Below are 12,794 nucleotides of genomic sequence, written 5' to 3' on the forward strand. Positions count from 1 at the left end.
TGAGAAATCAGCTGATGGTATAAATTGTCACAAAGCACATGAAGGCAACAAATGACCTAACCATACTCTTTAGACAACTCTGAATTATGACATATATAAACACCATTATTTTTGTTACAAGGACTTTTCAGAACAAAATTTTGTACATGGAGTGAAGTGTAACTCTCTCACCAGACTGATCTCTGTTTTGTGTGTACAAGGTCATGTAATAGCCTACACTTATATTTATATTCATTGTTACAGTTTATTCTTTTGTTATTTTGTTTCCATTACTAACATCAAGCAAGACAGATCAGAATACTGGGAATATGAAGGCCATGTCTAGATTTCTGTAAACATAATTTCTGTGGATTACACTGTTGATCAATTGTGCAATAGTCAAGAAGCAAGCTAGAAAAATAATCCTAGAAAATGGAATTTGGCTAGCTGCTTCTGCTGTCCTTTGAAGCAGAATGTCATTTTCAGTTTGTATGGGTAATTCTCTGGAGCTAATGTCTTCACTGAAACATTCCAATTGGCTGAGTCAGTGAAAGAATGAGCCTTTGTTTTTGCCCTCAAATCAGCAATCATGTCCAGTGAAGTGGCCTGCTCGGGGGATTAGTCCTTCCAGGTTAGGGCTACACTGCCTGGTCTGAGAGCCATGACACGTTGTCTAAATGGCTGACTTGCGTGGATAGGGACTTGTGGCTGTCCGTGTTCATCTTGGCCATTACCCACTCTTTTTTCACCTCTGCCTGAGTACTGACAGGTGATGGCTGCTTTGAACTCCTCCTGAAATTTATCTGTGTTTAGAGGGGCAAAATGGAGCCAAGATCACAAAGCTGCATCTTACTTTAAAAAGCTGTCAGTCCTGAAGAATGATACTTGACAGCAGCTTTTTCTCTTTTGATTGATAGCCAGCTCAGTACAAAGGTGACTGTTTTGTGCTTTTAAATCATTGTTCTTGCTTTCTAAAGTGATTGTGTTCAACCTGTCTATGAAATATGCTTCACATTGCCCACTGGGCTTGGTAGATTGAAATAAGAACTTTCTCATGCTGCTGCTTGTTTGCACTAGTGCAGCTGCATAGTCACCTACCAATGTATCTCCCTCTGTGTAGGCTAATGGAATGAAATGGGAGTGAAATGGGAATATTAACAATGAACAATAGCCATTTAAATGCTTTGAAGTCTTTTTAAGCTTGACTGGCAGTGCTGATTAGTGTGTAAGCGCTTCAGTGATGCCTTGTTGTGTCCAGCAGATGGAGAAAACATCTCACAGTGAGGGTGGCCAGCGCATGGGCTTGCATGCTCACCACTGAGGAAGTTGTAGATGATTGGATTGGACGCACTGTTGGCATATATAAGCCAGTGGGTAAAGGTGAACCAGGCATACACCATCTCTCTATCGCTCATGCTCTTGAAACCACCAAACACTCTGGAGAGGTTCAGGCGCACAAGAGCAGAAGAGAGATTCAAGGACAGCTGCAACCCCAGAATGGATCTGGCAAAACAGAGAATCACTTTGTACACTTACGGACATTCTTTGAAAAAGTACAGTTTTGTAATAATTTTACCCTAGTTATGTTGGAATTTCTTTGCATCCCATAGTGAGCATTTTTCATACAGTTGATCCATCACTATTTTCAAATTGCATATTTACCGCACAATTTTATCCAAAGGAACTCACAATTATGTATGTTTGTTGGTAACTAACTTCCTGATACCAGAAAACAAATGCAATTTTGTCAGTATTTTCAAAATAAATACAAATATTTTTTTAAATCTCACAAATCCTAATAGCTTGTCACAGGAGAATGTTTCTGTGATGATGATGCAATCCAAGATCAGTCAGATCGGTCACCATTTTATAAAATTTAATTTAATTTAAGAGCTAAAGCATTTCAAGTACCTCTTCATGACGTTGAGGACACTAATGGGCAGATAACAGATGGTGAAGAAGAGGAGTACCACAATCAGCATGCGTGCTGTTTTCCGCCTGGTCCTTGTCTGCTTTATTTGGGCCGACACTGTGCTTTTCCTGACCTTGACTGACTCACCAGGGACTGTGGCCTGAGTCGAACACCGCAGAGACTTTCACTGCACCGCAGATACTTTCGCTGCAGCACCGACGACGTTCCAGGAATCCTACCAGAGAAATCATCACAGTTCATCCTCTTAAAAATGCTTCACAAGCAGTGAGAGTGGCAGTGTGAAATGTCCAACAGCTATTATACATCCATCCCATTCAAACACTAAGAGTACTGACCTCATACAAGTGTGCAATTTATAATATTAGATGACACTTAAGTTAAGTTCTTATGGTTTTTTTTTGTGTGTGTAAGAGTTGTCCTAAGCTCAGTGTATGATTTTGGCTTAGGCTTGTCATTATGAGTGGGAAAATCATTGAGTTCTGTGTTTTACCTGCTGACACCAGAGCTTATGACAGATTTGTATGTATGCCAGGACCATTAGGCACAAAGGGGCAAAATAAGTGACAATAAAGAAGCAGGTGTGGTAGACCTTGGGATAGATCTCATCTGCCACAGAGAGTAATAGTTACATTTGGAGGGTACATGTGTATATGAAAGAAAAACCTGCGAAGGCCATCATTTCTGTTCTATCTTACGTGTACTACTGTAGACAGAGGTGAAAGCAGGGCAAAGAAAGAACTGATGGCAAGGGCAGTTTATCTGACCAATTAAGAGAGAATAAGATGAGTATTTGCTGGTTCTACAGGAAAAACCTGTTAGTAAGAAATAAATAAATGGAAGGAAAACATGTAAAGAGCAGAACAATAGGGGCCCTCATTAAGAGTTCATGTGACCAAGACTGTCCCATGGGACTTTTATACAGCAGCCCCGATATCAGCCCTGTGCTCACTTAAGTGCACTTTAAAGGAAACAAACCTTTCATGCACCTTGAACCCTTTTTTTACTTTGAGTGTAAACATGGGAGGAAAGTGGTGAAAGAAGAAACCACATGCACAAATGCAAGATGCCATTTAATGTCATAATTTAACTCATTTGAGCTAATCAAGAGCTCCTGGAGCATTTAAAGATCAAAGTGTTTTAGAATAAAATAAGTATAAATTGTCACTGAACCTTGCAGAACCTCCAGTCAAACAAACTCACCTCCCCAGTGCTCATCACGGATGGTCTTGTTGGTGAGCTCGGGCAGCAGCTCAGGCAGCAGGCTGCTGCATTCTATGACAACTGCCTGCGGGACCATGATGATGCAGGACACCAGCCAGATGAGGACAATGCTTCTGTGGCCCTTCTAACCATGCTCTTGATCTTGAGTGGGTGGCAGATTGCATACCTCCGATCCTGTGCTATGTGACTGAGGGTCAGCACGGAGACAGACACAGAGATTGTCTGGACAGCAGTGAAAGAGCAGGAAGTAGGAAAAGGAAGGAGAAGTAGGAAGGAGCATATTGAAGAAAAAGATATTCAGAAGGAGAAAAATATTTATTGTGGTGGTGCCTAAACATAATTAAAATCCATAAACTACTCAATAAATCAAGATTGATTCATATTCATAATAATGTCTCTGAAGGATTTATTGAACTTTAAAGTAAGTGTCAGACCTTTGTTTGAATTAAGGGATACTAATTATGAGGAACATGTTAGCTGGACTCCTAGTTGGAAACCTTTGAGAATGCAATTGGTTCTCATTGCACTTTCACAGGAAAGCAAGGATCACAGTGTTTTGTCGCAACACTCAACAGCCAGCTCTATGAGCAATATGTGATATCACATCTCATCTCACATATCATCAGCCTCCTAGACTGGTAGACTGCTAGTGCCCCTGTTGGTGCTGAGTATTTTGTTGTGTGGAATTCATCTGAAGAAAACTGACAAGGCATTTGACTGAGATAAACAGCTGTAAACAGAACCAGATTTTCTCTAGAAACAGCACATTTAAAGAGCTCATACCCATTTCATGCCCATTTGCTGCTAGTGCTTCTAAATCCTGTATCTGGAATATTTTATTGTTCTTTGGACAGTACCAAATGTTAGAGCACAAAAACTGTGCAGCATGGGACTGTTTGAGTAACAAAACTGTGAAAGAGAACTGATCGATAGAAAACATGTCCCATAAAATGACATCCCAATTTAGGAGTTAATACCAGTAAGGGATGGGTATAACTGAAACAGATTAATAATAATAAACCAATCGTAATAAGACACTGTTTGCCTTATGAATATACTCTGTCTTGTTTGAAATATGTTGTTGCTATTTTCAAGGCTACTTTCCTTGACACTATAAATAATTGTGGCTGATGCCGCATTGGGTTGAACGCTGGTTGTTCAGCCTCTGTGGACATGAGTCCTTGCCAATGAGTCATCTGCCTCAATTTGCTTGAAAATTCTGTTTCAGAGTACCAGCTTTTGCAACTGACACATACCAGCATTCCACCCAGTATGATTCACCTCTGTACCTTGGTAAACTGTGATTTTAAAGTCCTTTTTTCATGTAGGAGACTTATTTATTTTGTCTATCACATGTATGTGATCCCAGCAGAGCACTGAAGATCCCCGGAATCATACCTTTTCCACCCAAACCCTTATCTATTAATAGGGTAATATTCGGCAGAGCGTTTCTCCAAAAAAACATGTTTCTGTGATGTCCACTACCAAACTTGCAGGAAGGCATGTTATAGTGACCAGGATATCAGGAAAGGAGAGGTTCACAATGAAGTAGTTGGTTACTGTATGCATGTTATCATTTTTCCATACTGTAAAGCAAACTAAAAGAGAACAAATAATAGTTTATGCAATAATTTTTTACATTTGCCAAAAAGTATTTGCAGTACAATAAGTTGGAAATGTGCTCTTTTCCAGGGTGGCATTCTATAAAATCTGTAAAATATATGTACTCACAACCTACATTATACCCACTTTACTAGAATGGTCTACCTTCTGCTTACATTTTAGGGACATTTATATGTGCATTGTATAAATGTGCAATGACAGACTGTAGCCATTGCCAATTCAAGAGTAAAAGATATAAAGTAGTAAAAATTTCATTGAAGTATACAAGATAAACAGGCCATTTCAGATATAATATTGGCAAACAAATTAGTTAGTATTATATTAACACATAATATTGCATTAGCATATGAACTGTATGTGTGAACAGCAGTCAGATGGCGAGAAATTGCAAATAGTTCTCAACAGAAAAGATGGCTGTGCAGTTGACCTTGCGATTTTCTCTGTCTGGCCTTACCAAACCCAGGCAGCCAGGGATTACAGTCAGTGTTAAAGCACTCCAGTATGCTTAATTGTATTTGGTGCTGACTGTGATTAACCCTCTGCCAAAATATTTTTCTTTTGGGAAGGTTAGATATTAGTACAGTCTTGGCAAGGACTCATTTGCAAGGTGAGACAAAAGGCCAGAGCAACCTGAAGACCTAGCTTCATTGACTACAGCTGTCCAGTGACATTTCAGGCAGATACCAGCAGTGGTACTGGTCAGGTGGCTGATACCAAAAAGATAGAGGCTACCAGGAGAGCAGATAAGCATGTTGGCAGCAGAGCTGATGGATTTGTACAGACCATGCCATGAAATGTTAGTGAGCTGCAGAGCTTCCTGTGCTTGATTTTATAGTACAGATGTTTCGTGCATAGGTTTGCCAACAGAGACACATTGTTATGCCTGCTCACAGCAAAGGAGGCTCCATTCCAGTAGGATATAGAGGCTGAGCATGCATTTGTTGCTCTCTGTGGTTGGCTATGCTGGGCACCAATGCTAACATATCCTAGGGCAGGTGGTAAGTTGATCGTGGATACAAGAGCCAGTGATAAGGACATTGGTACCATCCTCTCACAGGTACTGAGAGATTCTCTGCATACTCTGCATAAGGAGAGAGCTGTTGGGTGTCATGGCAGGGTTACATCATTTCTGCCCTTACCTCTATGGCCTCCCTTTTGTCCTGCATACCAGTCACACCTTGCTAACTTGGCTCGTGCAGTTCAGAGAACCCAAGGGTCAGGTAGTGAGATGCATTGTGGCATTGCAGAATATCACACCATCATCCAACACCATGTTGGATGTGTACACAGTAACCCCAGTGCCTTATTCTGCTGCCCATGCACCAACCAAGAATTCCCATACTGTAGTGTCTTGAGGAGAGAGCAGAGGCAGATGAGGGGTGTCCTGCTGCGTCAAATGTCACCCCAAATGACACCAAGCTCGATGCTGTGAGTCGTGAAGAGTTCTGTTGCTCCCAGGAGGAGGATGCAGAGCTCTCTTGGGCCGAATGATGGCTCCAAGCAGGACATAATAGTAGCAAGATAGGAGTTTGGCATACATGATGACACAACTAATATAGGCTAGGACAGGCTAGGACAGTCATAGGCTAGGACAGTCTCTGGATACACGATGGGCTGCTGTATCCTGTATGGGAGGAACTGGTGCCTAGGCAGCATATGTGCTAGCTGTTAGTACATAATTTGTGTACTAATTTGTGTTTGGCAGCTGATAGTACATGATATGCCTTACAAAAACTTGGCTGTCAGAAATCTGGTACCAGACCGAGGCATAGAACTGGAATTGTTTTTTGTTGAACATCTCTCTAGTAAGGGCAAAAGATGTGTAGTGTGTATTATGATCAACAAATCTTGTTGCTATCATCACAATCACAATCCACAAACTCTCTGAACCACCTGCACTCCTTGATCTGGAAAACCTCATGCTTAAGTGTCAGCCACAATAGTGCCTGAGGAAGTTTACATCGGTTATTTTACTGAATGTTTACATTCTACTGCAGGTTAACATTAACAAAGCACTTAAAGAACTGTACAAGGCACAAAATGATCAGGAAAGCATGAACCCTGAGGCTGCTTTTATTGTAGTTGGGGTCTTTAATCAAGCCAGCCTCCTGTAACACAAAATGAGACCAGACACTCAACCATTTTGTTCTCCCTTCTGGAATGCCTATAAAGCCCAGCTATGTCACTCATTTGGCAAATCAGTTCATACAGCCATCCTACTGCTCCTCTCCTTTTGGCAGAAGATGAAGCAAGATCCACCCAACACAAGGAACATACGGTGCTGGACAAACCAATTAAATAGTACACTCCAGGACCTTTTTGATCACATGGCCTGGGAAATTCTAATTCTACATTTGCTAATTTGAATGAATTTACTTATTCTTTCACAGGATTTATTCAAAAGTGTTTAGAGGATGTTGTGCTGAACAAAACTATTCAGCTTTATCCCAACCAGAGTTAGTGGATAAATTCTGGTGTCCAGAGAGCCATAAATTGCAATTGGCTGCCTTTGCCTCTGGAAATATGGAAGAATATGAGCCAGCTATATTCTCTGTAGGCCTACCAAATCAGCCAAGAGCAAATACAGAGACAAAGTGGAGGTACAGTTCAACACTGGCAACACGTGGAGTCTCTGGCAAGCACTGCAAACCATAATGGATTTTAAAATTAAATCTGGTGTTGTAAAGGTCTGTCCTACATCTCTTCCAGACAAATTAAATGCATTCTACACCTGTGCTGAGGTCAATAATATTGATGTCTCACTGAAAGCCCCTACTATAGGTGCAGACTCTTGAGAGTTTTGTTCATCGCCATGCAAGGCATAAGCCATCTCTTCAGGGCAGTTAAAGCTACCAGTTCAGATGAAATCCCCTGATGCTTCCTTAAAACATATACAGACCATTTTTCAGGTGTGTTTACAGACATTTACAATTTATCTCTCACCTTGCCCACTATTCTTACTTAAAACAGAATACACCAGGGAATTTGAATCAGTCGGGTACACAGAGGAACTCCACCGACACCTCCAATCTGTGCCCCAGCTCACCAGAAGACACCAAGGCAATGCTAGCACTCACCAGGGTCATTCAATCTCGCATGAACTGGGAGTGTGGTTGTTTAACCTATGCCACAAGAAATGATGCATGGTGAAGCAGTTCCTACATGGTGAAGCAGTTCCTAGGAAAGGTGGTTCTTGATCGGGGGATAGACTGTCGTGATCCATAGTGACTGGCTAACCCAGTACCAGCACTGTGAAAGCGAGACTATGGCCAGCCAGGATGCCAAACAGACTGTTGGGGTGCCCAGTGTTAAGGAGTACACACCCCATGGCTGGCCAAGGCAGAGGGCTGATAGGGAATGCAGCTGTGGAGAAGGCACTATGAGAATGGCATGCACCCATGTGTTTAATGATATAAAACTAAAATAAATGATGAGATAAGAGCATAATTTGACCTTAAATATTGTGGCATCCAACATTGGTCTGTAGGGAGTCAGCCAATGGGAGAGCAGAGAACACAGCAAGATCACGCAGAATGCCATGTGGCTCTCTCCAGCTCAGTTTAATCTATATATTTATTTATAATAATTTTATAATAAAAGAGCATTTCAGTTGGATATGAAAGTGAAATTTCCTGGTTTTTCAATGCTGATGCTACAATATCCTCCTTTGATAAATTACCAATTTTATTACTCATAAATTTTTGACATACTTTTTTTTATAATTAGAGCAATGGTGTAGCCATTGTTTGCTTATAAAATGTCAGAAACCAAAGATTTATCCATAAATGAATACACATTAAAATTCATATGATCATTATGAACATACCCTTATAGGTTCACAGCTACTACTCTAAAGCATCAGTCACAAAATGCATCATCTAAATTCAAATAGAGGTTTGTGAAGGTAATTGAACTAGCTACTCCAGTCTTGGTGCTGGGGACTTAATGCAATTTGCATTATATGATGAATTCTTTCAATTAAAATTAATTAATTATTTCATAAATCTAAACAATTTATCACTCTAGCTTGAAAACCCAGGGAACTGAAGAGTCCCACTGCAACCTGGAAGTGGGATGTTACTGCATTTCAGAATACCAGACCATTTGGGTGGCAGAGTGCATCTTTTCTGGCTTATGGAATGCAACCTTAAGGCAAGAGTGTTGTAGCCTGAGAATGAATTTAGGAGGTAACACAAAATGCAAAAATTATGCAATTGACATGAGTGAAAATTCAATGTGAGTGCATTTGATTTAATGTGCTTCAATGTCTCAGAGAGAGATGGAAGTAGTCATAATTGATGCTTAAACTGCTATCGTGTCACAGATGTGGCAGATGTTTTTATTATATTGAGGTAAATATTGTAGAAATTCATGATCACATATTGATGAGAGTAAAATAAGCCTGCTGAAAAGACAGACAGTGCTTATAAATGTAAACTCATGACTAGAATATATAAACATGTAAACACAACATTTACACATCACAAATCAGTACAAATATTCAATCTAATTAAACAAAGAGAAAAAAGGTCAGAGCTCAGTTTATACTTTCTAGAATAATCTTAAACCCCATAAGTCAAAAGTCATAAGGCTGTTATTTGGCAACTATTTGGTAAAGTGCATAATCTTGAGCAAATTAAATAAACACCATGATATAAAAAAGCTAATCTAAAAGGATCCACTGCTAATCAACCCCCTTTCCCCACCAAGGCTCTAATCTATCTGAGAAGACTCTGCAACTTTAAAAGCAGGCACAAAACTGGCACTCACAACTCCATTAACTAATGCACATGAAACCAATTAACATCTTCTACTGATCTGGATTCTCTCCACTAGTTTATGCCATGTTGTTTCAGTCAGTGCATCATTAACACTAGCGCAAAGGACCAGGTTGATGGAACCAGCCTCTATAACTGTTCGTTCATTCTGCAGAGCCTCAGGACAGAATCTAACACACATCAAAGCCAGGCTGTGCCTCAGGTAAAGCACAGAAACAGGCAGTGGGGATATTTCATGCTTTTGCCATTTGCTCCAAAAGCAAGTTACTTTGAGATCACCAACCTGTAACAAATCCCACTTTGCAACTTAAGAAGATTGGTGACTCAGCAGGTCTATGCTGGGTTTCAGCCAAAGTAACCAAGATCAACTCCATAAATTATCAGTCAGTGCAGTTACTTGCCACATCTTGGAAAAGATATTTATTTCAAGTATTTTTCAATGGAGTGAATGCATGAATAACACTACAGACTGGAATCAGACACTTGTAGATAAGAGCAGATGAATATGATTTATTGAGAAAGGGATAATCCAGACCTATAGTCAGAGAACACACATAGACCAATATTCATAGATAAAATAGGAGACAAGACAGATGTGCAACCAACAAGGCATGCTCAGTACACATGCAAAAGACATAGCAGCAGTTTACAACAAAAAGACAAAAACCAGAAACCCAAGAACAAGGTACAATGCACAGAAAGGCTATCCAAAACCACCACCTAACATACTTTAAGATAAACTGTCACCAATACTTTGGGTCTTAAACCTTCTTATATACACTTGTAATCAAGACATACAGGTGAGTTCAATACTCTGGCGACACAGATCCAATTAAACGCCTCCGATTGGTCGCGTCATTGACGTGGGTGACGAACGGGCTGCTGGGTACTGTAGTCTGCATTGGGATCTGGTGTTGACAAGTATACTAATATACTTTAGTTATTTTATGCTGTTATATTAATGTAAATATTGCTTATTGTACATCTCTAATCAAAGTGTTTTTCAATAATAAATACATTTACTTTTTGGGCTAGGACATTACCACAAGTATCATCCATAGCACAGTTGGTTAACTCAGCTGATTTAACAATTTGGGGTTCCTACAGATGCATGTGCGATGGTTTGATGCTGAAAATGTCAATTGTGCAGATACACTTTAGTGAGGAGTGCTGGAAATCTTAGAGCATTTTAGTAACTTCAAAATTATTTCCCTCAAAGCTATATGTTTAAGAGATTTTTCCTTTCTGTTCTGCATTCAAATTTGAAAGCTTAAACAAGTCTTGTTTAATTGTGTGTCAATTAATAGACCACCATCATCTTCCATTTAGCATATTTAGCAATTTTTATCATTGCAAATTTGTTTTTGTGCATGTTCTTTTGTTTTGTTCTTTTGTAACAGTCAAGACGTGTATAGCCTGCCAAACAGTCTGTAATTAATTTGACAGTGATTTAGTTTTTTGTTGGGTTTTTTTGGGTTGTGATCTCTATATAGTTCACTCCAGTATTCATATAAATATCCACAAAGTTATGCTGTCAAAGCTTTTTTTAAATAAGGTTTTGAACTCATAATCTCAGCTTTGTTTAAAATTTTAAGATATTGTGCTGGAGAGGCAAAACAGCAGAATCGTGTTGCATGTGTAACAAGAAACTGTGGTAGATTAGATTTAGTTTAGTACACCAGGTGGATGTGAATGTCACATATGTGCAAACAGAATGAAATTCCCACTGCGTTTGTGTATTGCAGATTGTGGTGAAGTCTAATGCACAATTACGCTCTTAGTTTTATGAAAGTAATTCAATTGCAAATGCAAAACTAATTTCACTAGATTAAAATTTATTCCCCTTTATAATATGTATATATATACATTTTTCGCTGACCTTAAAAATGTTAAAACAGAAAGGGAGATTAAAAAAAAAAAAAAAAAAAAAAAAAAAAAAAGAAGAAGAAGATGAAAAAAGCAGAGGAGCGGAGAATAATATCGGAATATTCTGGCGCTGAAAATGATAGACAGGCATCAGTAAAGATACTAAATCCACACTAAATCGGTATGTGCGTTCACTTCCAAATATGTGCGCACAGAAAACTTACCTAATGTGTTCCCAACCAAAGAGAGCAGGAAAACAATAATATATCCGGCTATTAAAACCCACTCATACTGTTTTGGATACAAGTATTCTCTCCATATGTACTTCAAAAGTTCATCACCTTCTTCAACATGAGAATACGTGTAACTTTCCGTTGAGTTCAGATGACGCCCTAATGTTAAACAATCGCTGCAACCGTAATTATCAGTAATTCCAGACATGTTTTGACCGACGGTGCTGTCGCTAACCGTCCAAAGCATCGCGTCTTGGATGACTGCTAGGCGAATGGTTTTTCGAGAGTCTTAAATCGAGAGCTCGACTGCGCCATTAAGTGCTGGGAGACATTCGGTTTAACCAATTAGTTGCCAGCGGTGATGATCGCGTTAAAAACTGCACAGCAATCCTCTTTGATATTTCCAAAGTCCAACTTCATTAGGATCTTGTAACTATTATGACTAAATGAGCTGTCAAAAGCATACGAGTATGCATACAAGTATGATTTGCAGGATTTCTGTACGGGGTACTAGGGCAGTGTAGAGGTTATTAGATACTGCAATTTTTTTTAAGGTGTGCATTGAAATTATTTAAACTTCCAGTTTCATGAAATTGTTAGTTTTTTCTATGAAGAAAATACTGTTGTATAGATTATAATAGATTAGAATAGTTACATTCCCTCTGTCTACTGTAGAAAAGATTAACAACCTAAGGTTGTGAATGAATCATTGAAATTTGCAATTTATTGCAATTTGTTAGATTCAAAACAGCATGCAAACTACAAAAGACAAATGAATCACGTTTACAATAAATTGCAGTGAAATCTGGAGAATTTATTATATTTTCGTACTTCATATATGCAACAATAAGTGAGCCATGTACTATACAACCTTGAACTGAACTTTCTGTTTTACATATGTTGCATCTGCCCTTCAAAATCCTGATTATGCTATAAAAATTCACAAAGGTGGTTCTTCCTCTTTAGTCAGAAATGCAATAGTTTAAAAGTTGATTTATTTTATACTGTTAAATTCATAATTCGGTTTTTAAAATGATTATTTTAAACAAATCCCTTGCAAACAACAATGTATTGTAGAAACATATTAGGTCTAATCACATGTAATTTCATATGAATCTGCCTGTCATTCATTCTTCATTAGCAATGCATGAAGGAACTATA

The 12,794-nt window shown here is 39.0% G+C and overlaps 1 protein-coding gene across 1 annotated transcript; it reads right to left on the reverse strand.

Annotated features, from left to right (window-relative positions):
• Positions 1-617: 617 nt before the first annotated feature.
• Positions 618-11,841, reverse strand: hcrtr2 (hypocretin (orexin) receptor 2). Its single transcript, XM_027023815.2, is given in 10 exon segments — positions 618-723; positions 725-782; positions 1,295-1,416; positions 1,891-2,075; positions 2,078-2,126; positions 2,404-2,518; positions 3,113-3,250; positions 3,253-3,355; positions 4,547-4,731; positions 11,625-11,841. Coding segments are annotated over 10 exon segments (1,278 nt in total).
• Between the last annotated feature and the right edge of the window lie 953 nt (positions 11,842-12,794).

This window comes from Electrophorus electricus, chromosome 11 (assembly GCF_013358815.1).
Source record: "Electrophorus electricus isolate fEleEle1 chromosome 11, fEleEle1.pri, whole genome shotgun sequence".
NCBI lineage: Eukaryota > Metazoa > Chordata > Actinopteri > Gymnotiformes > Gymnotidae > Electrophorus > Electrophorus electricus.